The sequence below is a fragment of the Orcinus orca genome, chromosome 17 (assembly GCF_937001465.1).
Source record: "Orcinus orca chromosome 17, mOrcOrc1.1, whole genome shotgun sequence".
NCBI classification, from domain to species: domain Eukaryota; kingdom Metazoa; phylum Chordata; class Mammalia; order Artiodactyla; family Delphinidae; genus Orcinus; species Orcinus orca.
This window is the reverse complement of record NC_064575.1, coordinates 69,379,653-69,404,630: the sequence shown is the minus strand read 5'-3', so window position 1 is coordinate 69,404,630 and position 24,978 is coordinate 69,379,653. Positions and strand designations below refer to the sequence as shown.

The 24,978-nt window shown below is 42.6% G+C and overlaps 1 protein-coding gene and 1 non-coding gene across 4 annotated transcripts in view; both read left to right on the top strand.

Moving 5' to 3' along the window:
• The window catches only part of SNTB1 (syntrophin beta 1), a 232,108-nt gene that overhangs the window by 134,439 nt on the left and 72,691 nt on the right, over positions 1-24,978 (top strand). For all 3 annotated transcript variants that reach the window (XM_004265352.4, XM_049700673.1, XM_049700674.1), the window contains one exon: positions 6,171-6,378. In XM_004265352.4, coding sequence (XP_004265400.1) covers positions 6,171-6,378 — 208 coding nt within the window. The remainder of the gene's footprint in view (positions 1-6,170; positions 6,379-24,978) is intronic.
• Positions 5,233-5,305, top strand: TRNAR-UCU (transfer RNA arginine (anticodon UCU)). The gene has a single exon. It is a non-coding gene; the product is annotated as a tRNA-Arg (tRNA).

Here is a 24,978-nt window from a genome sequence, read left to right as displayed (position 1 = left end):
CTGCCCTGTGCATTTTTCACTTCCATTGTATCAGACATTTTTTGGTTCTCTGACTCTCATGACTTCAGCCACCCAACCACAGTGCCATTTTTACACACCACTTAGTTATTTTTCCACCCCTGAGTTTTTCTTTTCTTTCTCCCCCCACCCCGGCCACCTCCCCTCTCCCTACTTTATTTCCTCATCTTTATCTCTCCTTTAAAAATGGATGAGGTAATTATCAGAGTTGAAAGTGCCTTTTTAAAGAATGAGTTACCTGAAATATTTGACCCTACAAAATGGTTCTTTTGGGGTAGGTTGTCAGCAAAATACTTCAGTAAGATGAAGCCATTCCACATCTCTTTTCACCCCGAGTCACTGGTTAGCTCAGGCAGTTCAGAAAGCAAAAGGACTTCAACAGATAGTTGTAGCTCTAGTTATGGCTAAAACTCAACATAAACCTCATAAAGTCCTTTTAGGTGGAACAAATTAGGAAGTTGGGATAAGGGATAATGTAGAATCAGGTTTGCCCCAAATCTTCCAGTATCTCTCAAGAAACTCATGCATCTCTCCCCAAAGTTATTTTTTTTTCCATCCCAAGATGTTAGAAATAGCCCTTGTATAACTTTTTAGTTTCTCCTGGGGCTTGCATTTTTCAAGTCCAAGTACTCTGAAAAAGAGTCTCAGGGCCCCTGGAGGACTCTCCCTCGCCTCATGGGACCACTACCATCTTCTTGTACGCAAATTGGGAAGACTCTTCATTGTAAACCAGAATACAAACCAGAATTGATGAAGATTAGCTTGGCCCTGTGATATCCCATGCATACGTTATCTCATTTTTGTCTTTTCAATGATCTTGAGAGGCAAGACTGAGCCATCTTACGGATAAGAAAATTGAAGCTTAGGGAGGTTAAGGAAGTTGGCTCACAGCCAACAAGTTTTAAAGTCAGCCTGAACCCCCAAATCTATATGCTTAACAACTACCTCCTGACACATGTGGGTTTGAATTGTTTTCTTTAAAAATGGGCTCCTGAAAAAACTACGGCACAGCCAGCCCAGGAATAGGATTTCTTTCTCTCCTTATACTCCAAGACATGCATTGCACCCGGTACATTTACATTTTGGCAAAATAATATTAAATGACAAATTAAGCCAAAGTGTGTGTGTTTGAGATTTGTGCTAGGTAGTGTGATAAGTAACCATATATATACATAGTCACTCCATGACCTTGACCAGCATCTTGAGTTGTCTCTCGGAAGTTCTGGGGACTTTCGTGCTACCAGCTACTTGTTGTTTGCTTTAGCGTGTAGAGTACATTGGTATTAAAAGGAAAGGTTGGTACTCTTCTTCCTCCTTCCCCTTTGGGTTTAGGGAGAAGTGAATGTGGATCACTGAATTCTCTCATTTATTCACTGCACAAATAATTGACATCATTTCTGTGCCAGACGAGCCAACAATTCTTCACCCACTATCATTTTTTGGTGATTTCATGCTGCTCCCATATGCTGTCAGTGAAAGGCTCTTTCTCATCGCCCTGTTGACACTGACCCCTCTCTTGAGTCACATTCTGTCTCTTTACAGAATCTATAAAGCTGACAGAGCTCAGCTTTGTCAGAAAGAATGGTCTTCCTCTTCACTCACATCTGTAAGCCCCTCCTAGGCTGTTGATTCACAACCCCGAACACTCGCCCTTTACATTCAGGACAGACTCCCCAGAGCCTTACTTCATCCAAGGCCTGTCTGTGGTGGTTTTAAGATATGTCCCCAAATCCTTTGATTCTCTTCCCTTTAAGAAGTGAAGCCTAACTCTTCCTCGTGAGTGTGCATTGGACTTAGTGCCTTACTTCCAACACAAAGAATGAATCAGACATATATACACTAATATGTATAAAGTAGATAACTAATAAGAACCTGCTGTATAAAAATAAATAAATAAAATAAAATTCAAATCAAAAAGAAAAAAAAAGAATGAATGAATCAGAACTGATGGTATATGACTTTGGAAACCAGGTGATAAAAGGAATAGGAGTTTCTTCTTGCTCTCTGGGGGAAACCAGCTACCACGTCATGAAGACACTCAAGCAACTTTTGTGAGATAACAAAAGTGTGGAGTTTTTTTTTTTTTGGATGTGGACTATTTTTTAATGTCTTTTATTGTATTTGTTATAGTATTGCTTCTGTTTTATGTTTTGGTTTTTTGGCCCCGAGGCATGTGGGATCTTAGCTCCCAGACCAGGGATGAAACCCACACCCCCTGCATTGGAAGGCAAAGTCTTAACCACTGGACTGCCAGGGAAGTCCCAAAAGTTTGGAGTCTTAAGCCACTTAATTCTGGGGGAATTTGTTACTCAGCAGTGGATTACTAATACACTTTCCAAGAGCCCTCTGTTGTGTTGCCCTTCTGGTGACAATCCCCTACGGGCATAGCTCTTTGGGGGATGGTTTGAGCTTGAGCTCAGAAAGGCCTGCCATGATCCTTAATCTATATAATTTGTGGAACATATAAAGCATTTACCCAGGCCTCAACCTCTAGAAATTCTTAATAGGTCTGGGATGGGGTCCAAACATCTGTGTTTTTTTGTTTTGTTTTGTTTTGTTTTTGTTTTTGCGGTACGTGGGCCTCTCACCGCCGTGGCCACTCCCGTCGCGGAGCACAGGCTCCGGACGCGCAGGCCCAGCAGCCATGGCCCACGGGCCCAGCCGCCCCGCGGCACGCGGGATCCTCCCGGACTGGGGCACGAACCCTTGTCCCCTGCATCGGCAGGCGGACCCCCAACCACTGCGCCACCAGGGAAGCCCCAAACATCTGTATTTAATTAAATGATTAAAAAAAGAAAAAAAACTACTCAGGGATTCCTGAAGAATACTTTTGATGGAGAACTTCTGCTGCCTTCTTTTTTTGACTATAAAAAGCCACAAGCCTCTCTATTCTGTATCCTCTGTTCCTTCTTTGAGACTGATGGGGCGGGGTGAGGTCAGTTCACTTTTCAGCATGTTCACTTCAGCCACTGGGGACCCTGGCAAACACCAAGCTCAATGCTTTTTTCTTAGGACCCCACAGAGCACCCTTCTCAAACTGAAATTGCGTCAGATTTACCTGGAGGGGGATCGCTGGGCCTCACTCCCAGGATTCCTAATTCAGTGGGTCCAGGTACGAGTTGAGAATTTATATTTCTAATAAGTTCCCAGCTGATTCTGCTGCTGCTGGCCTGTGGTCACACTTTGAGAACCACCACTAAAAAGGCATAGGACCTGGTATTTAAACTTTGCCTCAAAAACAGTCCAAGATATCCCCCCTATAGTGCAGGCAACAACAACAACAAACGAAAACAGGCAAACAAAACCTCACCCATTTTGCCTGAAACAAGTTATCCACGGTGACAGAAATTCTGCTGGTGGTTATTTGAGGGGAAAATAACTGGAAAGGGAGTGTGAGGTGACTTCTGGGATACTTGTAATATTCTGTTTCTTCATCTGAGTGGTGGTTACAGGAATGTGTTCCCTTTGTGAAAATACATTTACCATCTGTGCACTTTTCTATCTCTATGTTACGCTTTAAAAGCTTACTTAAAAATTAATAGTAATGATAAATGCTGTCAAAATCTGGGGAAAATGGGCCTCCTCTTCACTAGCCTGGACCTCTGTGTATAGGCCAGCTTTCCTCTGGTTACGCTGGCAACCCAACAAAGAAATTATTCTTTCTTTCTTTCTTGCTGGCATCATTTTTGTACGTGTGTGTGTGTGTGTGTGTGTGTGTGTGTGTGTGTGTGTGAGATACCTGGCTAGTGGCTGCTTCCCAAACTGTCATTAAGAAAAAAAAAATCCAGGTCTTCAGAGGAAAATATTCTAAGAGAAATATTTGCATGTTTTAAATTCCTAGAATAATGGATATTGATAGAATAATTTGAAAAGCAAGTTGAGCTCTCAGTAATGTTTTTGGAGAATCCTAGTTTGTGTTTGGCTACTCAACTTTACTGAGAACTTTGGGAGGGAAGGAAAACTCACCCTAGATTGACCACCCATTTCTTTGAAAAGTGCCTAAGAGGCATGAGAGTATTTTCTTCTGGGTAAGAACACATGTCACCTAAAAAATTCCCTGTTTCATCACATAAAACCTTTGAAGTCTTAGCGAGAAGACTTGTTTTGCAAATTTCTTACCGAAAAGAATCCGCTAATTGTTGCTAAAACTCCCCTAGAGATATTCTACTTTTTAAATAATTCTTTTTCTATCATTTCAGTTTATGGGTAGAAAAGGTTTACTCACTCTAAAATGTTGGTTTCAAATGTAAATGAGGCCAGGTTACACTGGGACTTCTAATTTTCTGGTGATCTGCAAAACTGTTGTTTTAAATTTAGGAGCTAAGTAGGACACTGTTGGGCATATTTGTTGGTGATGATGCCTTGAGGCAGCTGTAGAAGACAATGGATGCTCCCTTATTGGATGCCATCCAGTCTAAAAGGAGAGGCATTGTAAGTCAGTATTTAAATTCATGGTCTTTTGAGCCTCAGCATCATGGGTTGAATCCCAGTATCACCAACTTTGTGGCCTTGAGTCAGTTCTTTCTCTGTCCCTCCAAACTTTAGTTTTTGTTTTTTTTCTTTATCCTGTTAAATGACGTAAATAATATCAGTCATAGGGATATTACAAAAATTATTAAAAAAAATATAAAAGGGTTTAAATTTTTGCCTGACACATAGTAAATACTCAGTTAATGTTAGCATAATTATTGAGGGATGAAGGGAAATTGATACATGGATCATTTCATTTAGTTTTGAATTTCCCAATCCCTGTAGCTTTCTAATGCAAACATGAGTGAAGAAATGTTATTTATTTGCATGTATACATACATGAATGAATAAATAAAATGTATGCTTTTCTCTCTGCAATAAAAATTATCTGTCTAAAAATTATAGATGTGGAGAACAGGTTAATGGTTGCCAGGGACTTGGGATGGTGGACGGGAGGGCAGCATCTGTGACTGTGAGGGGTGAGTGGGGGGAGAGTTATATAAAATAGAAACCTCGGAGTAAACTGGGTAAAGGGTATACTGAAGCTCTCTGTCTTAATTTTGCAATGCCATGTAAATCTGTAAGTATTTCAAAACAAAATTTAGAAACTAAAAGGATTTGTCTAGAATTTCTGCCTTTTACCATAATTACAGTATGTAGATCTCACTCTGAATCTCAGGTGATCCCTTTGGAGTTCTGGCATAAACTTTGGTATTTGACTTTAAATATAACACTTTTGGGAATTCCCTGGTGGTCCAGTGGTTAGGACTCTGTGCTTCTACTGCCGGGAACCCAGGTTCGATCCCTGGTCGGAGAACTAAGATGCTACAAGCTGCATAATGCAGCCCCAAAAAATAAATAAACAACACTTTTCGTGCATCTCTCTCCCCACTGTTACCCTCTCCTCGGCCAACTCACTCCTGCACTACACTTGTCCAAGTATTAAGTGGTAGGGAAATGAGCCACAGACAGGATTCTTAAAGAGTTCAGTTTGGTTGTCTTTGATGCTAATTCACAATTAACCCTAGCAGTAGGATTAAGCAAGTGGGTAGATATTTCAATCTACTTCCCACCAGCAGCAGCTATGTTGTGAGTATATTGTTAAAATCCTCTGTGGATTGAGAGGTAAGGTAAATTAATATCAGCTCACAGTTTGGAAGTCTTAATATGATACTACTAAAAACCCACTCAGCTGAGTAACAGGAAAACCAGACATCCTTAATTCAGGTGATTGGATGGTTGGATAGCTAGGCCCCCAGTACCTCGACCAATGCCTGCGTATAGTCAATGTTTGTAGATGAATGGATGAGTGAGTGAATGAATGAATGAATGAATGATGGGGGCATTAAGGTAAACCATGGGAAACAAGTTAAAAGTAAGAGTAAAGAATTAGTTCAACTTAGCGGGGAGAGGCAATATAGAGGTAGGAGGTGGGGAAAAAGGTTATTACGGAATTATATGAACTCTCATCTGTGTGAAACTTTTGAAAATTGTAAAGCACTGTAAAGAATCTTTTATTCAATTGAAAAATAAAATAAAAAATCTTAATTGAAAAGCTAAAAATTAAAATAAAATGTATAATAGGAAAAGAAAACAAAGAATTAGTTCACCTTTGAGGCCCAGGACTTAGGAAGCATGATCTGCCAGGGAACCTTCCAACGCTTCTCTCTTTGCTTCTCTAGGCAGCTTGAAATCCACTCTCCAGATGCTAAGCACACGGTGATCCTGAGAAGCAAGGACTCAGCCGCTGCCCAGGCCTGGTTCACTGCCATCCATTGCAACGTCAGTGACCTGCTCACCCGAGTGATCACCGAGGTCCGAGAGCAGCTGGGGAAGACGGGCATTGCTGGGAGCCGGGAGATCAGGCATCTTGGCTGGCTTGCAGAAAAGGTAGGGAAAACGTTCCCCCCGTCGTAGGCATTTTCCCCAGGCTTTCCCAGCACTTGCTGCAACCACTGAAGTCAGGTACCTCATTCCACAGGCTGATTCTCTCATTGGGATTTCTCGTCTGTCTCCAGCAGATTTTCCGTTGCATTATGCAGGGGCTGTCTTCAGCAACCTTGATTCCCCACAGACGGTCCAATATGTGGCAAAATGCAGGTGGTCACTAATTGTCTGTTGCATGGATGAATGAGTGAGAAAGTGACCGGACAGTCTGATTCTCACATGTACACAGGAAGGGCAGGGGAAATAACTCAGACTCACAACACAGCTGTCTCCTTGGGAGGGAAGGAAGTTGAAATTGTTGCTTAAAAGAGCGTTCGTGTGGGGTTTGATGGACCTGCTTGTTAACATCGACGCATTTACAAATAATAACAATGATAATAACAGCAAGGATTTCTTAAGCAGCTACTCCATGCTGACTCTTATATATTATCTTTAAGTTGTATTCTTAAGCCAGCAGGCTCCGAATGTGTCATCATTTATGAGCACCTATTTTGTGCTAGGCACGGTGCTAGGCAGGAGTGGGGAGGGGTGTATAAAGATGAAAAAATGCTTAATGTCTTTCCCCAGGGAGGACAGCTGCTGTGGAAGGGACTTAGGGTCATGGTAACACTGTCACTTTGACTTCTTTTCCCAAGTAGTGTGATACGTTGAAGATAGTAAAACTCACTGCAGCAATCTCCTGGGAGTTAACCCTCCTCTTGATTTCAAAGGATTGAACCTTTGCCATTGCCCTTACATCTGATTGCTGTCCCTTGAACTTGACCTTCAGTGCTCAGGTACACTGGGCTTTGGTGACAGTCTGACCTCCCAGTGACTCACATTCTAATAGGTGGTAAATGGGAATAATGATTGTTGCAATAACAGCTTTCCTGCCAGTGAATCATGTCATCTGAGAAGACCCAGTCCAATGGCAACTGAAAATAATACTTGAACACAGCATTCGGCAGTTTTCCACCATTGTTCTTTGTTCGCGTCAGTTCATGTGTGGGTCTCAGCCACAAAGTTCAACACAAAGTGGGCTGTTTGGTTTGGTATTGTCCCATCTCTCACAGATTTCAAAGGACTAAAGGGACAGTGCAGGTTGTGGTGGCACCAAGATCGTAATAAACAAAAACCACAGGTAGTCTCTCATGACACCGTGTGTGGGGATTCCTGATGAGAACAACACTGCAGATCTGGATGATAGCATTTTAGAAGTCGTTCTCTAACCCTCTCCGCTTTTTACTCTCTCCAAATGTATGTGTTTTTATTAGGAGTCTCATTAGTCAGGGATCTTTCAGTTGCAAGTGACAGAAAGCTCAGCTCAGCTTGAGCATGAAAGGGGACCTACCACTTCTGATAACTACAGTGTCCAAGGGTAAGCTTCAGGCATGGTGGGATCCAGGGACTCAAATAATAATAATAGACCTGCCTCTCCATCTCTTTGTACCCTGTCCACTTTGTTGGTTTATACCCTAGCAAGCCCCCTTTACTTGGCCTAAGAGTTTCAGGCTCGTGGGGGCGGTTTTGTTTTGATTTGTTTTTGTAGCTGTGGCTATTTCAGTGAATAGAAACCTCTTTTCTCTCATTAGTTCCCACAGAAGTCCTAAGATCAGCCTGACCCAAACCATGTGCCCCGTTTGTTGAAGGGAGGTGGTTCTCCCATGGAAAGTTAGGCCGCTGTGCAAGGAAAAGACTGAATGGGTTCTGGGAAAGCGAAAACAATAGACATTCGCTATAGAAGGAAAAGGGGAGGAGTTGATTGGGATGAAAAGTGTCCTCACTCGGTTAGGGTCCGGAATGGATGTGGAAGTGTACTGCATACTTTAGGATCCAGCAGGAGGTGGATGGCAAACTCAAAAGGGATGACTGGAAGGGATTTAACATAGCAATAATTTATAAGGTGTGGCCGAGGCAAGGAAAACCAGTAAGGGATGGAGAAGCACTCCAGAGCTCAACAGTTAGAGGTCACTGCCATCCTTTAACCTGAAATGGCCAGGAACGGGAGCAGTTACCTGAAACCAGCGAGACTTGTAGCTATAGAAAAAGGCATCCATTAAGAGCTATGGTCTTCGGGAGAGAAACACAACCCCTGCCGATCCCTGCCTGCCCATCTCCTGCTGGTGTCTCCCATTGGCTGAGGCTGATCTGAAGACAGAGGCAAGAGAGCCCCACTGATGCTCTGTTAGGGTCAGACTCCCAGGGCTCCGACCAGGGCAGAAAAGGATGGAGCGTGGATCTAGAGGCAAAAGGAGGCTGTCCAACACACATCCCTCTACCTTGCAAGTAACTGAGATGGTCTCAACTCTAGAAGCTACTTTTCTCTCATCTCTTTTAATACCAACTACACTTAAAACCATTACTGTCTGGATAGTTGAAAAATGATATTGTGTCATTAGTAGTGATCTTGACACTTTTTCCAAAGGTTCCATTTTCTCACTTATAAATTGTCTGCTTATGCCTTTTGCTTATCCCAGGTTATCAGTAGACACGTTAAGCATTCCTGTGGAGCAGTCATAAAGGTGCATAAAAAGCTTTCTGCTTTTAGAATATTCTTACTCTTTTGATGTAATTTCAGATCATCATTACAGATGTTTCTTTAAATTGTAGTATGCACTTTATCCATAAGAGCAATTAGTAATGAGTTATCATGGATAATTATCAGAGGCAAGGATGTCTTTTATTGCTTTCATCTTCAGAACTTCTTAAAAGATTACCATAGATCAAGTCCAAGGGAGCAAATGCAAACTGGAATTTTTTTGAATAAATATTTAATACTGAATCCTAGTGTGTAGACATATGAATGGTTTTTAGCAAAATGTTAGAATGAATGGCAAATCCTTAATACTGTGGCTTTCTTATATTGTCACAAATATCAGAGAATTCACTTGGTATTTGTAAAGATATAAAGTATGATCCTATATATATTCAGCTGTAATTTACCTTAAATTGATATCCTTTGTCTTTTCCTATACTGTCGATCTTTGATTTTTTTGGATTAATAACAGTAGCTCTAGGACAAGGTCTGTACATATTATATTCAATTTCAAGTTTTTAAAATGCATTTACATGAACTAAAACAATATGAAGCAACATTTTCCCTTCTAAAATCCTATTCAGTGCAAACCCTAAAACTTCCTCTACACTACACAGAAGGAAAACTTTATATTTAACGTTATTCTTCATTGTGAGATGGTCCAGGGACTAGAAGAATGTCTCCTAAGAAATGCTTAGGTCTTGAGTCAATGGGGAGAGTTCAGTACACTCCAAGAGAGGAGAATGAGAATGAGAAAAAAGTGGAGTTTGTAGGGAGAGCAGACCAGAGACTGGTCTAAAGGGAAGTGGGGTCATCCTGAAGGAAGGCGGTAAGCAAATCTGGTACCTTGGATGGCACCCAATTATGGAAGATCTTGAAAGCTGGACAGATGGTTTGAATTTGATTTGGCAGCAATAGGAAATCTTCATGTAGAAAATCAGAGAGAAGGGAACTTAGAAGTGACCTCTATGGACTGAACGTGTCCCCCCAGAATCCGTAAATTGAAACCCTAATCCCTAATGTAATGGAATTTGGGGGTGGAGGCTTTGAAAGGTAATGAGGTTTAGATGAAGTCATGAGGATGGAGAGCTCCATGATGGGATTGGCGCCCTTATAAGGGATGAAGACACCAGAGCGCTCTCTCTCTACCACGTGAAGATACAGCAAGCAGGTAGACTTCTCTAAGCCAGGAAGAGAGCCCTCACTAGAACCCCAGGCTGACACCCTGATCTTGGGCTTACAGGCTCCAGAACCGTGAGAAATAAATGTTTGTTCTTTAAGCCACCCAGTCTGTGGTAATGTGTTACAGTAGCCTGAACTCTGGGACCTAGAAAATGGCAGGTGTTTTATTTATGGTCACACTTTAAGTCAAGATACAGGAATAATTAGTGAATGGGACAGTGCTGTGATATAATTTTTAATTTTTAAAAGAATCCAGTGCAGCTCATTCATGGCGATCAATTTAATTCTTTCCTTGAATTCTGGCAGCCATTCCCTGAACTCTCTACAGAATCAAGGTCAGCACTGCAGTCGCCTTTGAGTGGGGCTGTATTCCTTGTCTCCTTGGTGTCCTCGGTCCTGTGAACGACACCACAGTGACACGTCCTGGACTGCTTTCCCCTGTGAGTGCCCTCACCTGGAGATGAGCCAGGTGCACCAATATAAAGTCTTTCCTGTGATCATATTAGTCTCAGGCCTTTTAACTCTTTGCAAAGCCCCAGTTGCCCCAAAAGGCCCATAAATGCTCATCCCTACCCTGAACAATAAAATGCATTATGCTCCAAACAAGTTTTTTCAATCATCTTTCTTCAGTTAATCTTCTTACAGTCATTATTGAGGTGTTTTCAATGGTCCAATTTCAGACAAGAGAAAAAGAAAGAGAGAATATAGGGCTTCCCTGGTGGCGCAGCGGTTGAGAGTCCCCCTGCCGATGCAGGGGACACGAGTTCGTGCCCCGGTTCGGGAGGATCCCACGTGCCGCTGAGCGGCTGGGCCCGTGAGCCATGGCCGCTGAGCCTGCGCGTCCGGAGTCTGTGCTTTGCAACGGGAGAGGCCACAACAGTGAGAGGCCCACATACCGCCAAAAAAAAAAAAGAGAATAAAATAAGTAATAATAAAGAAAAAATAAATAGAAAAAAATAAAGTTGTGACCCTCTCACTACTTAAGAAAACAATAATAAACAGGGATATGGCAGAATTCTTAAATTCTGTTTTGTGCTCAGTTTGTAGGTTACTGTCTTTGCTTTACCTTGTTATCTCAGTTTGCAAACACTTCTTGTCAGATTAAAAACACAACACAAATAAAAAAAAAAAAATACCCCGTTGGTAGCTCTGAGATGCAAGTTCAATTCTCAGCTTTCCTCATTTCCACTAGTTTCCTTCAAATGGGCAGTTTTATAGAGCTGTGCCTCCCCAGGGTGTTGTTGGAAGAGATGAAGCTGGTAATTAGTATTTATTATGTGCCTAGTCTGTCTCAGGCAATGTGCTTGAAATAATCCCTATCCTAGGAGGCAAACTTGGAGAAGTTAAGAAACTTTTCTAAGATCACTCCTCTAGAAAGTGGCAGAGCCAGAGTTTGAACCCCTCTTTCTAACTCCACAGCTCAGAACTCTCCACTAAGCTGAGCTAATAAGGGACCCAGGGAACAAGTGTCCATATGAGTGAGACCCCCCCAGAACCCCGTGTCAGAGCACCACTACATACCAAAAGCACAGTTTTAGAACTAAGAGACATATCAAAATAACTCAAATCCTTCGTTTGCCTTTATGAAAATAAAGGGTGTCTTTGTCAGTTCGGGCTATCACAAAGTACCAGAGACTGGGTGGTTTATAAACAACAGATATTTATTTCTCACAGTTCTGGAGGCTGGAAGTCCAAGATCAGGGTACCAGCATGGTTGAGTTCTAGTGAAGACCCTCTTCATGATTTATAGACAGTCCTCTTCTGTATCCTCAAGTGGCAGAGAGAGAGAAAGGGCTAGCTGTCTTCTTATAAGGACACTAATCCTGCTCCACCCTCATGACTTAATCACTTCACAAAGGCCCCACCTCCTGATACCATCACATTAGGGCTTCAACATATAAATTTGAGGAGGACAGAAACATTCATTCCACAGCAGAGGGAATTTACATACCACGACAGAACAACACTTACTAAAATCTTTTCTCTCCTGTCCTACAAAGACTGAAATTATCTTTGGTAGGATAGGTTAGAGGAACACTAGAATACACACACACACACAAATATAATTTGTGTGTACACACACACACACACATTGTCTATTAAATGCAGTAAAAAGGATTTGCACTGGTCCTTTCAGCAAAATATTGACTTACTGTATGGCTCAGAGGCTAATACACCATGGTAACTGAAATCTGAACCATGTTGTTGAAAGACTGGGATTATTTAATTAAACCATGATAATTGGAATTCATAGACGTTGGAAACATGCAAAGCAAGGCCGATGCTGTGTGTGTTGTTCATCTCTGTTTGTTTGGTCTTTAGTTCTTCTAGATCTTTGTTAAACATTTCTTGTATTTTCTCAATCGTGCCTCCATTCTATTTCCGAGATTCTGGATCATCTCTACTATCATTACTCTAATTCTTTTTCAGGTAGATTGCCTATTTCCTCTTCAGTTATTTGGTCTCATCTGTTTTTACCTTTCTCCTTCATCTGTGACATATTTTTTTGCCATCTCATTTTTGTTTTTATGAGTGGGATTGTGTTCCTGTCTTACTGGCTGTTTGGCCTGAGGCTTCCAACACTGGGGTTTGTGGGCTGTTGGGTAGAGCTGGGTCTTGGTGCTGAGATGAGGGACTCCATGAGACCTCACTCTGATGAATATTCTCTGGAGTCTGAGGTTCTCTGTTAGTCCAGTGGTTCAGACTCGGAGCTCCCACCACAGGAGCTTTGGCCAGACCCCAGGCTCGTGACCCAAGATCCCGCAAGCTGCCTGAGGCCGCATAAACAAACAAACAAAAATAACAAAGTAAAAAACAGAATTAGACTAGGAAACTAACAGATATGTTAGGAAGAATATAAAAATAAAAATATAGATGAATCAACAACTGGAACGTACATCAGTACCACAACATTAAAAAAGAGGAGGGAAAAGAAAAAAAGGGGTGGGATGGGGAGGCCTTGGCTGTGGAGGGCGGGGCCTAAGCAGTGGCGAGGTTTGGGCAGTGGGAGGGGCCAATGCTCAGGACCCACAGGGCTAGAAAGGCCCTGGGGCCTGTGGGGGGTGGGGCTTAGGCTGAAGGAACAGAAGGGGCCCAGCCGTGCCCCCCACCCTGGCCTCAGAGGACAGGGGACCTCACCTGGGGACCCAGCAGGCTTCCTGGGCTCGAGTGGGCGGGGCAAACGCCCTCCTCTCCTCTCCTGCTTCTCCAGTCTGGGGTCTGGGAGGGCCCCCCCACCTGCCTCTCCTGATCTCCCCGGCCTCCCTCCTATGCCCCCAGGACCAGTACGGCCGGTGGGGAAGGGGGAACCTTGGAGGGCAGGGGAGCGGCCTGGGAGCTCAGCAGGCTCCCCAGCCCAAGTGGGCCAGGTGATCGCCCTCCGCTCCTCTCCCTCTCCTCCTGGAGAGTCCCTCCCGCCTGCCTCTCCTGATCTCCCCATCTCAGGGGCGCCGAGCCTGTCTGGCCTCCACTTCTTCCCCCTCAGTCCCCCTACATCCTACCAGTTCACCTTGGGGTTCCTTCCGTCTCCTTGGGTGTCAGAGTTCTCCACCAGCGGCAGGCTGGCGCCCTAGTTGTAGGGAGACGCTAACTCTGCATCTTCCCATGCTGCCATCTTCTCTGTTTTGTTTCAGGACTATCTTTTTTTTTAAAAAAAGTTTGAGTGCTGTAGCATATTGCTTTTTATGAAATATAGCCTAGGGCTTTGTGTATTGTACCAAAATAGATTTAGAAGTGAACACTCCACTGTCTCTCTCATAGAAGTGTTCTTCCTTGGTGTCCCAACTCCAGGAAGCACACCAGTTATAATAAACAATTGTCTTGGACTTCCCTGGTGGTGCAGTGGTTAAGAATCCACCTGCCAATGCAGGGGACACGGGTTCGAGCCCTAGCCTGGGAAGATCCCACATGCCGCGGAGCAACTAAGCCCGTGCGCCACAACTACTGAGCCTGAACTCTAGCGCCCGTGAGCCACAACTACTGAGCCCATGCGCCTAGAGCCCGTGCTCCACAAGAAGAGAAGCCACGGCAATGAGAAGCCTGAGCACAGCAACGAAGAGCAGCCCCTACTCACCGCAGTTAGAGAAAGCCCATGCACAGCAACAAAGACCCAAACAGACCAAAATAAATAAATAAACAATTGTTTTGTTTGGGCCGCTTTAACAAAACACTATAGACTGGGTAGCTTATAAACAACAGAAATGTATTTCTCACAGCTCTGGAGGCTGGAAGTCCAAGATCAAGGTGCCAGCATAGTCAGGTGAGGGCTGTCTTCTGGACTGCAGACTTCTTGTTGTGTCTTCAGATGGGGGAAAGGGCAAGGGGTCAGGGACCTCTCTGGAATATCTTTTGTAAGGCATGGATTCCATTCATGTAGATTCCATGTCCTTACAACCTAATCACTTCCCCCAAAGCCCAACCCCATAATACCATCACCTTGTCCGTTAGTTTTCAGCATATGAATTTCAGGGAAACATTCAGACCATATGTAGAATTAAATATTTGCTTCGTGCTTCATAGTGATTTCATCTTCATTTCCTTTGACATTCCTGAGAACTCACTGATTCTACTCCATCTAACTACCAGAGCAGAGTTGAGTTCTGTTCTCTCAGTGAGTGAGCATGAGGCTGTGTGCCCAGTTTAGAGGTGGGGACATCCTTGCTCTGCAGGAACACATTCCCTTTCAGGCACAGTCGGAGATGTTGTGCACGCCTCGTGGTTGTCATGGTGAAAAGTGCTTATTGGGATTCTGCCCAAAAAAGGTGTGATCGTTGAAAATAAAAGCTACTCTTTGAACCGTGCTGACAAGAAAGCCGATTCTCGGTGTTGGAATGATTAGTTTGACCTTTCGTTTTTAAGTGGTTTTATGAAAATATGAGCACTGCATGCACCGTAATTTTAAACAGGGAGTGTTGGGGTTTTTTTCTTCTTCAAACCAGACCTACAAAAATCAAGCTAATTTTAAATATCCATGTAGGGTCAGGTAATCATCTCTAAAATACCAACTGCTGGGAGTCTTTACCTCCTTGTTCTCCTCTTAAAGAAAGGGAAACTGTTTAGTAATAGCAAGACAGTCCTACCCAGAAATGTCCTATTAAATAATTACTTTGAAACATGACGGATTTGGAGATCTGACGAAGCCTTTCTTTTCTGATACAGTTTTTCTGGTCCTGCTGGGGTTTGCTGTCCTCCAGGAAAAGGTGATAGGAGGTGTGTGAGCAGTATTTGTGTGCCAAATGATGCATCACGGGGATGACCTGAGAGGCCCCAGTCTGGAAGAACAGGTTTTAAAGAGCTATTTATTACTATATCCATTTAAGGAGGAAGTTGGTAGGAAGGAAAGAAGGAAACAGGAAGGAAGGAAGGAGGGAGGGAGGGAGTGAAGGAAGGAAGGAGGGAAGGAGGGAAGGAGGGAATGGGAGAGAAACACATGCTTTAATAATTTTACCTCCATTAGATTGAAACCAGCTTATGTTAGAGGATAAAAGTAACATTTGGATTTAAAGAGACATGCTTAAAACTTTCACTTGGATCCCTGATGCATGGCATTTGATTCCTGGAACTATGATAATAGCACTTGACAGTTCAGCACTGTCTTATTTAGGTGATAATCCTAGTAAATTCTTCATGTGAGTGGAAGGGCAAATGAATAACCATGAAGTCTCATGGGTCCTGCAAAGGGATTTTTTTCCTCCCCTCAATTTTTAATGAGGCCCCAAATTTTTATTTGTCGTCCTCCCCAATGGCTCCTGGGAGCACGATGTGTTCGGTGTGGGCTGTGGAGCCCACGCCAGGCTGCTGGCCTCTGCATTTGAGGAGTCCTCAGCTGAGACTCTGACCCAAGTTCCAACACATTTTTGGCTCCATCATATTGATTCCTGGCTCTGATACTAATGTGCAACTAATGAGTTGCATGGCGTACATATTAACCCAGGCTCTGGCAGTGCTAATGCCAGACGAGCCATGAGATGGAGTTGGGAGGAGGGCAGCGAGACACCCCGTGCACTGACATCTTAACAGACGTGAGCAATTAGCAAAGCTGTGTTGCAGAATCACCATTTCTTAGCTTACAGGAAGTAATAAGCCATCAAGAGGTGGAAAAACATGTCTTATATCTCCTCTTAAATAAAAAATCCTTCTGCATCAGAGGGGTGCTCTGTGACCTGTGAAGTAGGGAGGAAAGTTGAAATGTTTAAAGTCAGGTAATAGCTTTTATTACCAAAGGGAAGCTGACTGACTTCCAGCCTTGCTGTTGAGTAACAGTAGATTTAAGACCTTCAGGCATGGCCACGTGGCACTGACCGCAAGGACATTGGTGACATTTCAAGGCAGTGCTGTGTTGTCTGGTTTTTTTTGTTTGTTTTTTCAGGGGATGGCAGGTTGGAGGTACAAAAGGGCATGCCACTCAGGCCTTAGAAGACAGTTGTGCACAAAAATTTCTACCAGCACATCCTGGGAGACATAATATGTCAAAGAAGGAATCGTGCCTAGTTTTGTATGGTACCCAGAGCGCCTAGCACCGCTGCTGGCTTATAGTTCAGGGCAAATGGATTGAACTGGTTAAGGAGTTGAGAAAATTGATTACAAACTCAGCCATGCTACAGAAGACAGTTATTTGACTTTGGACAAGGCACCTCTCTTAAATTTGTTCCAACTGCCTTATTTTACAGATGAGGAAACTGAGGCAAAGAAAAGTAAATGGTTTTTCACTTTACTGCACTGCTTCCATTAAGCATTAAGTTTATATAAGAAAGTACCTGCTATGATGGCATGGATAAACAGTGGACACCAAGCCCAAAAGACCCGGTTTTGACCCTCACTCTGCTCACACAAGCTCCTTCGTCTTGGGCAAACCACTGATAGTTTCTCTGAACTCTTACATGCAACCCTGAAAAAGGCAATAATGATGCATGTGAAAGCTCTTTGTAAACTGTAGAGCTCCATACAAATGCAAGCTATTATCATTAATTTATTTTCCAAGACACTGCTTTCCAAACTGTTAATACAGTTTAAAAGAGGTAATGTAAGAGAAAAAGAAGTAATGGGATCCGTGGCCAAATAACTTTGAAAAAAAGCTATATTTTGCCTTTAATATTTTGCCTATATTAAAAGCTCTGAGAGGTCCTGATATAAAGAAACCCATTTGACTGTGTTTGACGTAGAGGTCCCTGAATCTGTCTCACCATTGTAATTCATCATCTTTACCCTTGTAGAAACAGATACAAAAATGTCACATGCCGTAGAGAACAGACTTGTGGTTGCGAAGGTGGGGGGGGTGGGGAGAGGGATGGACTGGGAATTTGGGGTTGGTAGATGCAAATTATTACATTTAGAATGGATAATGTATAGCACAGGGAACTATATACAATATCCTATGATAAACCATAATGGAAAAGAATATAAAAAAAATGTATATATGTATATAACTGAGTCACTTTGCTGTACAGCAGAGATAGGCACAACATTGTAAATCAACTATACTTCAATTTAAAAAAAGAGTGTCACGTGCTTATCTTGTATAAATGTCTATAAATGTTATATCCACTTATTGACCATCACTGAGTGTCTGGTGCGCAAACAACAGTATTGTATTGTTTCTCGAGAATTTTGTAAGCAACTTCATCAGAATTGCCTAGAGAGAGGATGCTGATGGTTAAAAATTCAGATTCTTGGGCCCTACCCCAAACCTACTGAATCAGAATCACCCCAGGAGGCGGAGCCTGGAAATCTGCATTCTCAGCGAGCTCCCCAGAGATTCTGATGCACATTGGAGTTTAATAACCACCGCTGTCTACCATCGTGAAAAAGAGCATGGACTACGCAGTTAGCCCACCTGGTGCGATGACCCTCCAGCTGTGTGGCCTGGACAAGCCCACTTTGATGTTTCTAAGCCCCAGTTTTCTTATCTGTGAAAGGGGTATAATAACTACTTGGCAAAGGTTTTGTGAAGATGAACTGATGTAAAGAATGCAAAGCGCTTATCACATCTGCCCTAGTCCGTTCGGGCTGCTCTAACCAGAGCCCACAGACGGGCTGGCCTATGAACAGCAGAAATGTATTTCTCACAGTTCTGGAGGCTGGAAGTCCAAGATAAGGGTGCAAGTTTGAGGCCCTCTTCCAGGTCCAAACTTCTCCTTGTATTTTCACATGACAGAAGTGGAGAGGGATGACTGTGGGGTTGCTCTCATAGGAGGGAAAATCCCGTTCAGGAGGCCTCTGCCCTTACCGTGGAATCACCTGCCAGAGTCTCGACCTCCTAATTCCATCACCTTGGGGATTAGTATTTCAACATATGATTTTTTAGGAGGACACAAACATTCACACCATAGCAACCTGTGATATAATGAGATCTCATTAATAGTAAAAGTTGCTATTATTATTAGGACCACTGTACAGGGTGGAGATATAAACATGATCGCTTTCCTCAAGTGTGCTCTGTCCAGGGCTGGAGTTAAATTTTAGCAGCTGACTATGGACACCACGATACGTGCTGCGGGGATATGAATGAAGTGAAATGAAAACAGGGATTCACTGTTTGGAGGGACACCTGGAAGGCTCTACAAAGACAATATTTGAGCTAGCTTTGAAGTAGATGTCTTCTAGGTGACAGCCAAACAAGCCCACTAATAAACAGAAAAAAACAAACAAAAAACCAATCCTAATAGGACTTCCAGCAAACTCACAGGACATTCACCACATGTCTGACACTGCCTTCTTGGTAGTTATGTGAGTTGGCTTCCTATCACCTCATGTCTAAAGGTAACTGTTCTTTCTCTGATTTAATTTTCTGCAGAGACTGCCATAGGAAGCACTAAAAAAAAAACCCTGTAGATATTCAAAAATAATTTAAAATAATGATTCCAGTTTCTTTATTGACTCCCTCCTGCCCCTGCTGCTTCTAGTTGCTATTTAATAACTTTTGATTTTGCTGCTTCTCTCCCATCCCCACTCTTTGGTCACTGGCCAGCAAGTGTCTAAGAGTGACCATGAAGCAAGGTCTAATTACTTCCAAGCTTAGTGGTGGATAAAACTAATAACAGCCAGTATTAATTTCTTAAGTGCTCTATTTAGCATTATCAAGAAAATTCAGCAAAGTTAGGTTAATTGCCTGCGGGAGGGTCAGCCCTGCTCAAGGGCATACGTGGGCTACAAATGCAAAACACAGTCCCTGTCCTCAGGTAGTTTATAAGCTGATCAAAAAAGGAAACAACAAAGTGAGAAGTTTCAAAATCAAACCGTGATCCACAGAGAAAATGTGCAAGGCAAAAACCAATCCTGTTGGATTAAATAACAGTATAAGTCTTCCTGTGATTAATTAGATACAGCTGAGATCAGGTGGGCTAGGAACATTGGTCCAGCCTCATGGAGAGCCCCTAAGGAAAGATTTGGGTGGAAAATATGAATTTAGTAAGTCTCATCTCCAGTACCCTTAGGGATTACATATTTTCACAAGAGGCATCAGGTCTGTGCTATGATTCCAGAGTGTATCAAGCCAATTTGTCAAGTATTTCCTACAAAGCCTGGAAAACAGCAGGCAGAACTGTGGCCCAGCGCTGCTGGAATATCTGTGCGCAGAGACATGTTGAATATTAGATAAAGTGACACACGTTTCTCTTCTCTCCCTTCCAAGCAGAAAAAGAGGAAGAATGAGAGAGAGGGTGACATGATTCGTTTTCACTCGCTTTTGAGATGTTTTTAAACTTATTTTTCTCTTTGAAAATTAACGGGTGCTTGTTGTAAAAACTATTGTCCATTCATCTTTTAATCTGATTATGGATTTTGCAAGGGTGACTCTGCAGTGTGGGCAGCTCTCCCCAGAGACACTCCCTTGATGATGGGGAGGCAGGTTGGGTTGGAACTTCACATCTTAGCAAGAGTCTCCTCTAATGACTCAGGGCGTCCTGCTCCCATCTGATGCCTGCTGGCTGGACTGTTGCTGGTAGGTGGTCATTGGATCACCCATAGAAGTCACTGGTGGGAGAAATGCTCCAGCATGGAGCTGTACACATGGTCTACCCCATTATTTCCCGAGGGTTAAGGAACACTGGGTCATGAACTACACGAGAGGGAAGCAGGCAATTCTACACTGAGTTCTTCCTATGTTAGGATCTTCGCTTTTTCTGTTTCTTTTTTTTTTTTCTTGCCTGCTAGTGGATTTATTGTTTTTATTTTGTTCTTTTATTTTCCCTCTCTACTTATTTTGGAAATTATATAGCCTTTATCTGTTGTTTTAGTAGTTTCCCTTTAATTTTCAATATGTGTATATGACTTCACAAAATCTAAACAAAATTAATATCTCTAACTCACTCCCCCAAATGTAAGGATCTTAGGAAGCTTTTGCTCCACTCCTGTCTTACATGTTATTTTGTTCAGTGTCTTATTTGCCATCTTGTTTTACATTCCCCAAATTAGTGGTCACTTTTTAAATCCAACAACAGACCCTTGCTTAGATTTGCATACAAGTTGACTGCTCTCTTTGCTCATCATTGCTTTCTACACCCCACTTCTTCCTTTGGAATTCAGTTTCCTTCTTGATGAAGTACTTCTTTAGTGCTTTTCACTTTTGTTTTTTTCAGCAGGAGTTCTTTTCTTATTTTCAGCATCTTATTCCATGTTTATGGTTTCTAATATTTTTAACAGACTTCTATGTTAGTGTCTGTCCTTTTACTGTATATAGTTAGTTGTGTTAGTTGGCTAGGGCTGCCGTAACAAAGTACCACGGACTAAGTGGCTTAAACAACAGAAAATTTATTTTCTCACACTTCTAGAGGCTACAAGTTTGAGATCAAGGTGTTGACAGTGTTAGTTTCTTTCTCTTGAAGCCTCTCTCCTTGGCTTGTAGACAGCTGTCTTCTCCCTGTGTCTTCATGGGCTGTCTTCTCTGTGTCTTCACTTGGTCTTCCCTCTGTTTGTGTCTGTCTCCTAATCTCCTCTTTTTAAAAGAATAACAGTCATGTTGGATTAAGCGCCCCCCTTATGATCTCATTTAACTTAATTACTTCTCCAAAGACTGCATCTCCAAATACAGTCACATTCTTAGGTACTAGGGGTTAGGACTTCGACTATGAATTTGGGGACTAGAGGAGACACAATTAAGCTTATAGCATAAGTTCTTAGTGTTCTGATAACCCTATATGATGTGTCTGTTAACCCATTCTCATGGAAGATTTTTATCATGTGTTGTGAAATTTTGGACTGTAAACTTATCTCCATCGGGGGCTTAATTATTGGAATACTTAGTGCCTGGGTCAAAGTTGTGTCCCTACAGAACAGCTTTATCTTGAAGGATCTGCCAGGTGCAGCCAGAGTTTCAGTGGCTCAGGTCAACATTTTTGATAATTGCTCAGCTTGGGGTTTCATGGACCATGTGGGCAGTGTAAATGCTGACCCCAGACCGTCATGGGCCATAGCCTGTGGTTATAAATGATCAGAGGAGGCCTTTTATCCTATTCAAATCACAGGGTGTTGTCAGGAAAATTTTTTTCTGTCTATTCTTTCACTAACTGTGAAGCCCTTCAAGGGTTCAGATTTATTCATGGACAGCAATTACAACTTCCCACCTTGCAGGCATGGCCTGCCATGGCGTTGGGCAGCAACCCGCTATTCCCAAGGAGTGCTGAAACCTGGTTTTGGTTATGGAAACCAATAACCTCTCCTTCAGTCTACCCCAGCCTCTCTACACCAGCTTGGCCATAGCATCAACCCATTGCTTTGCAGTTCCCTCTTTTTTTCTTGCACCTGAGATTTTGAGGTATTCATTTAAAAGGATATGTGTTAGATTTTATCCAGCATTTTTAAGTGTTTCAAGATAGCTAGTCTCCCACTGCCACAATGAAAATGTAAATGATGGGTTCTAGGGAAGAGTAACATCTTTATAATGATGAATAGTCCCTTTCAAGAACTGAGTATTGGTTTAGATTTTCTTTGAATCCCTCCATTCTATTCTTTTTAATTTTCTTTACATGGATTTGTACTTATTTTTATTTACTTTTAGCTACTATACATAGGATCTGTTCAGTTTTCACTTTTACAGACTGTATATATGAAGTCTGTGATTTCTATGTATTAACGTTGTACCTAGCCAACTTGTTGTATTCTTCTGTTACTTATAAGTTTTCCCATTGCTTCTCCTGGGTTTTCCAGTTATAGAGTCATCTCAACCCCCAAATATGATCATTTTACCTCTGTCTTCCAATTTTTTTATGACCCTATTTTATTTATTTTGCTGGATTGATAGTACTTTCTTAGCAGTGTTATATAATAGTGAGGATAGAAAGCATTCTGATATTTTCTTTTCCCTAACTTGAACAGGAATGCCACTTGTGGTTTCTTGTTAAGCTTGACACTGGCTAGTTCGCAGATTAAAGTAACTGACATTTCTGTAGGTCTTCAGAATTTAAAAGCACTTTTCTGTACATTGTCATCTTGAATTCTCACCACCACCTGGTTTTGTGAGACACAGAAAAATGCCCAATTTGCTTAATTTTCTTTTAAAGACGACTTATTGAAAATTGGACCTGAGTGGGCAGTGACCTTCAACTGGTACATACCGGTGGAAGTTTTATCCACTTTTGGTTACCAGATTTAATAATAAGACCTTCCTATTCAGACTTCCTATTGTTTATTTCTTATTGAAAACCCAAATTGGGTCTTCTCTTTAACTAAAAAGCAAGTGAGAAAAATCCAAAAGCAGTGCAATGTTTTGAACTGGAATAGGTATGTCTCAGTGTAAACTTTTAGGGGAATAATAGCGGTTGCTTTGAGATGCTTGTATAAAGTGCTGAAAAACCCTCATCTGTTCTGTTTGTATTTACACAGTTGTTGATATTCACTAAGGCTGCTCTGTAAGTTTGTACAGTTCGTGCACCCCACAAAGGTGCCCAGCAGTGGGGAGTAATAGGGCAAAATCCAACTGACATTCCACTTGCCAAGCCTCCTGCGTTGGGTGTTAGCAGGAACCTGACCCCACTAGAAGAAAGGGCCCTTTATTTTCAACATAATGACAGTCTGTAGCTAAATGGTGTACCTGCAGGGCTGCTTCTTCCCAGAAGAGGGCGCCTTTTCCTAATTCTCTTAAAGAGGACATAGGCTGATACCACAAGCCATGGATTAAACCCTCTCCCCTAAAGCATAAGTCCATACACAGCTCATGGGGGTTACGGTGCAAATTCATGCTAGTGTTTTACAGGGGTTTTGCCTAATCTGGACTTTTAAAAACTTATTTGTTTATTTATTTTAACATCTTTATTGGAGTATAATTGCTTTACAATGGTGTGTTAGTTTCCGCTGTATAACAAAGTGAGTCAGCTATATGTATACATATATCCTCATATCCCCTCCCTCTTGCGTCTCCCTCCCACCCTCACTATCCCACCCCTCTAGGTGGTCACAAAGCACCGAGCTGATCTCCCTGTGCTGTGCGGCTGCTTCCCACTAGCTGTCTGTTTTACGTTTGGTAGTGTATATATGTCCATGCCTCTCTCTCGCTTTGTGCCAGCTTACCCTTCCCCCTCCCCATGTCCTCAAGTCCATTCTGTACGTCTGCTTCTTTAGTCCTGTCCTAATCTGGACTTTGTTTTTACAAATGTGAGATAATTTTTGCAGAGGGTTCCCTTTTATATCTCTCAGTTTTGAAACATTATACCGTCTTCATCACTGTCAACAACACGCATCTACTGGGTATTTACTAAGCAGGGATCACTAATACGCACTAGGTGGAAAAGAGTTGAACTCAGCATGTCTGCTTAACAAGCAGTAGCCAGAGGTGTGTGTCATGGATCGTCTTGTAGATGTATTACTTTTGTTTGAAGCGACATTTCTAAAGAAGCACAAGCAGACGTGGTAAGGTCCACATATTTCCATCTGTTAGCCTTGCGGCTATTTCCTGGGAGGTTGGCAGTCTTTGTGGGAGCTGGAGGAAGTAACATCTTTTTCCAGAGTGAATTACAAAAGGCGGGAGAAGCACATAAGGCTCCTGAAAGCAGATGGAAGTCTTCGTGCTCTTCTGCAGCAGAGGACTCAGCCCATCTCTTGCTGCTCCTCCAAGCTTCGGAGAAAGGGAACTGCTGAGTCAGCACTGACGATTCAAATGAATACAGGGGGGCAGGGAATTGTGTACATCGCCCGCTCTACATTCCTCACACATGAAGGAACGTAAGTGTGGGAAGGTTCTTTACCAATCCAAGATCACATGCTTGTCATGGGAAAGTAGAGACTAAAATGCAGCACGGACCTCTACTCTGGGATTCAAGAGGCCCCTCCTTGTGAGATTTCAAGCACTTTCATTCCTTCAGTAACAATTTACGATGCACCCACTACATGCATTCATAGTCTCTGGAATAGCAATGGCTTGAATAAGGAAGCACATCTTACTGGAGACAGTTGCCTGGCTTTGAATCCTGATTTCTGTGTGTCTTACCTGGGAATGATTTCTATAGTTCAGTCTTTAGATCTGATGTTTCTGTTGGTGGAGTAGTTGGATGTATGAATATGGGACACAGGCTGCCTATCCTTAGGCTAATCAGTGGCTGATGACATGACCACACGAGAAAAGAAGAACTGATACTTTGGGAGCTTGCAAGAGTGAGCTGCTAGATGTGGAAGCCTAACTGACAGGTGATTGAGACTGAGAACCTGAGAACACCTGCGCCATGAGAAAGCAGAGGATGCCATCTGCAAAGACAGCTGAACACACACATGAAGAAGCAGAGGTGACACCTGAAGAGGAAGAAACTGCCTCCACTTCATCTGCCTTTCCGTTTCTCAGGGGGCCTGGCTCACCTTCCCTCCTGGTCTTTGGGTTCTGTGAGACCTCTCCAGCCTCACTTTCTACGCCCCCTCTTGATTTG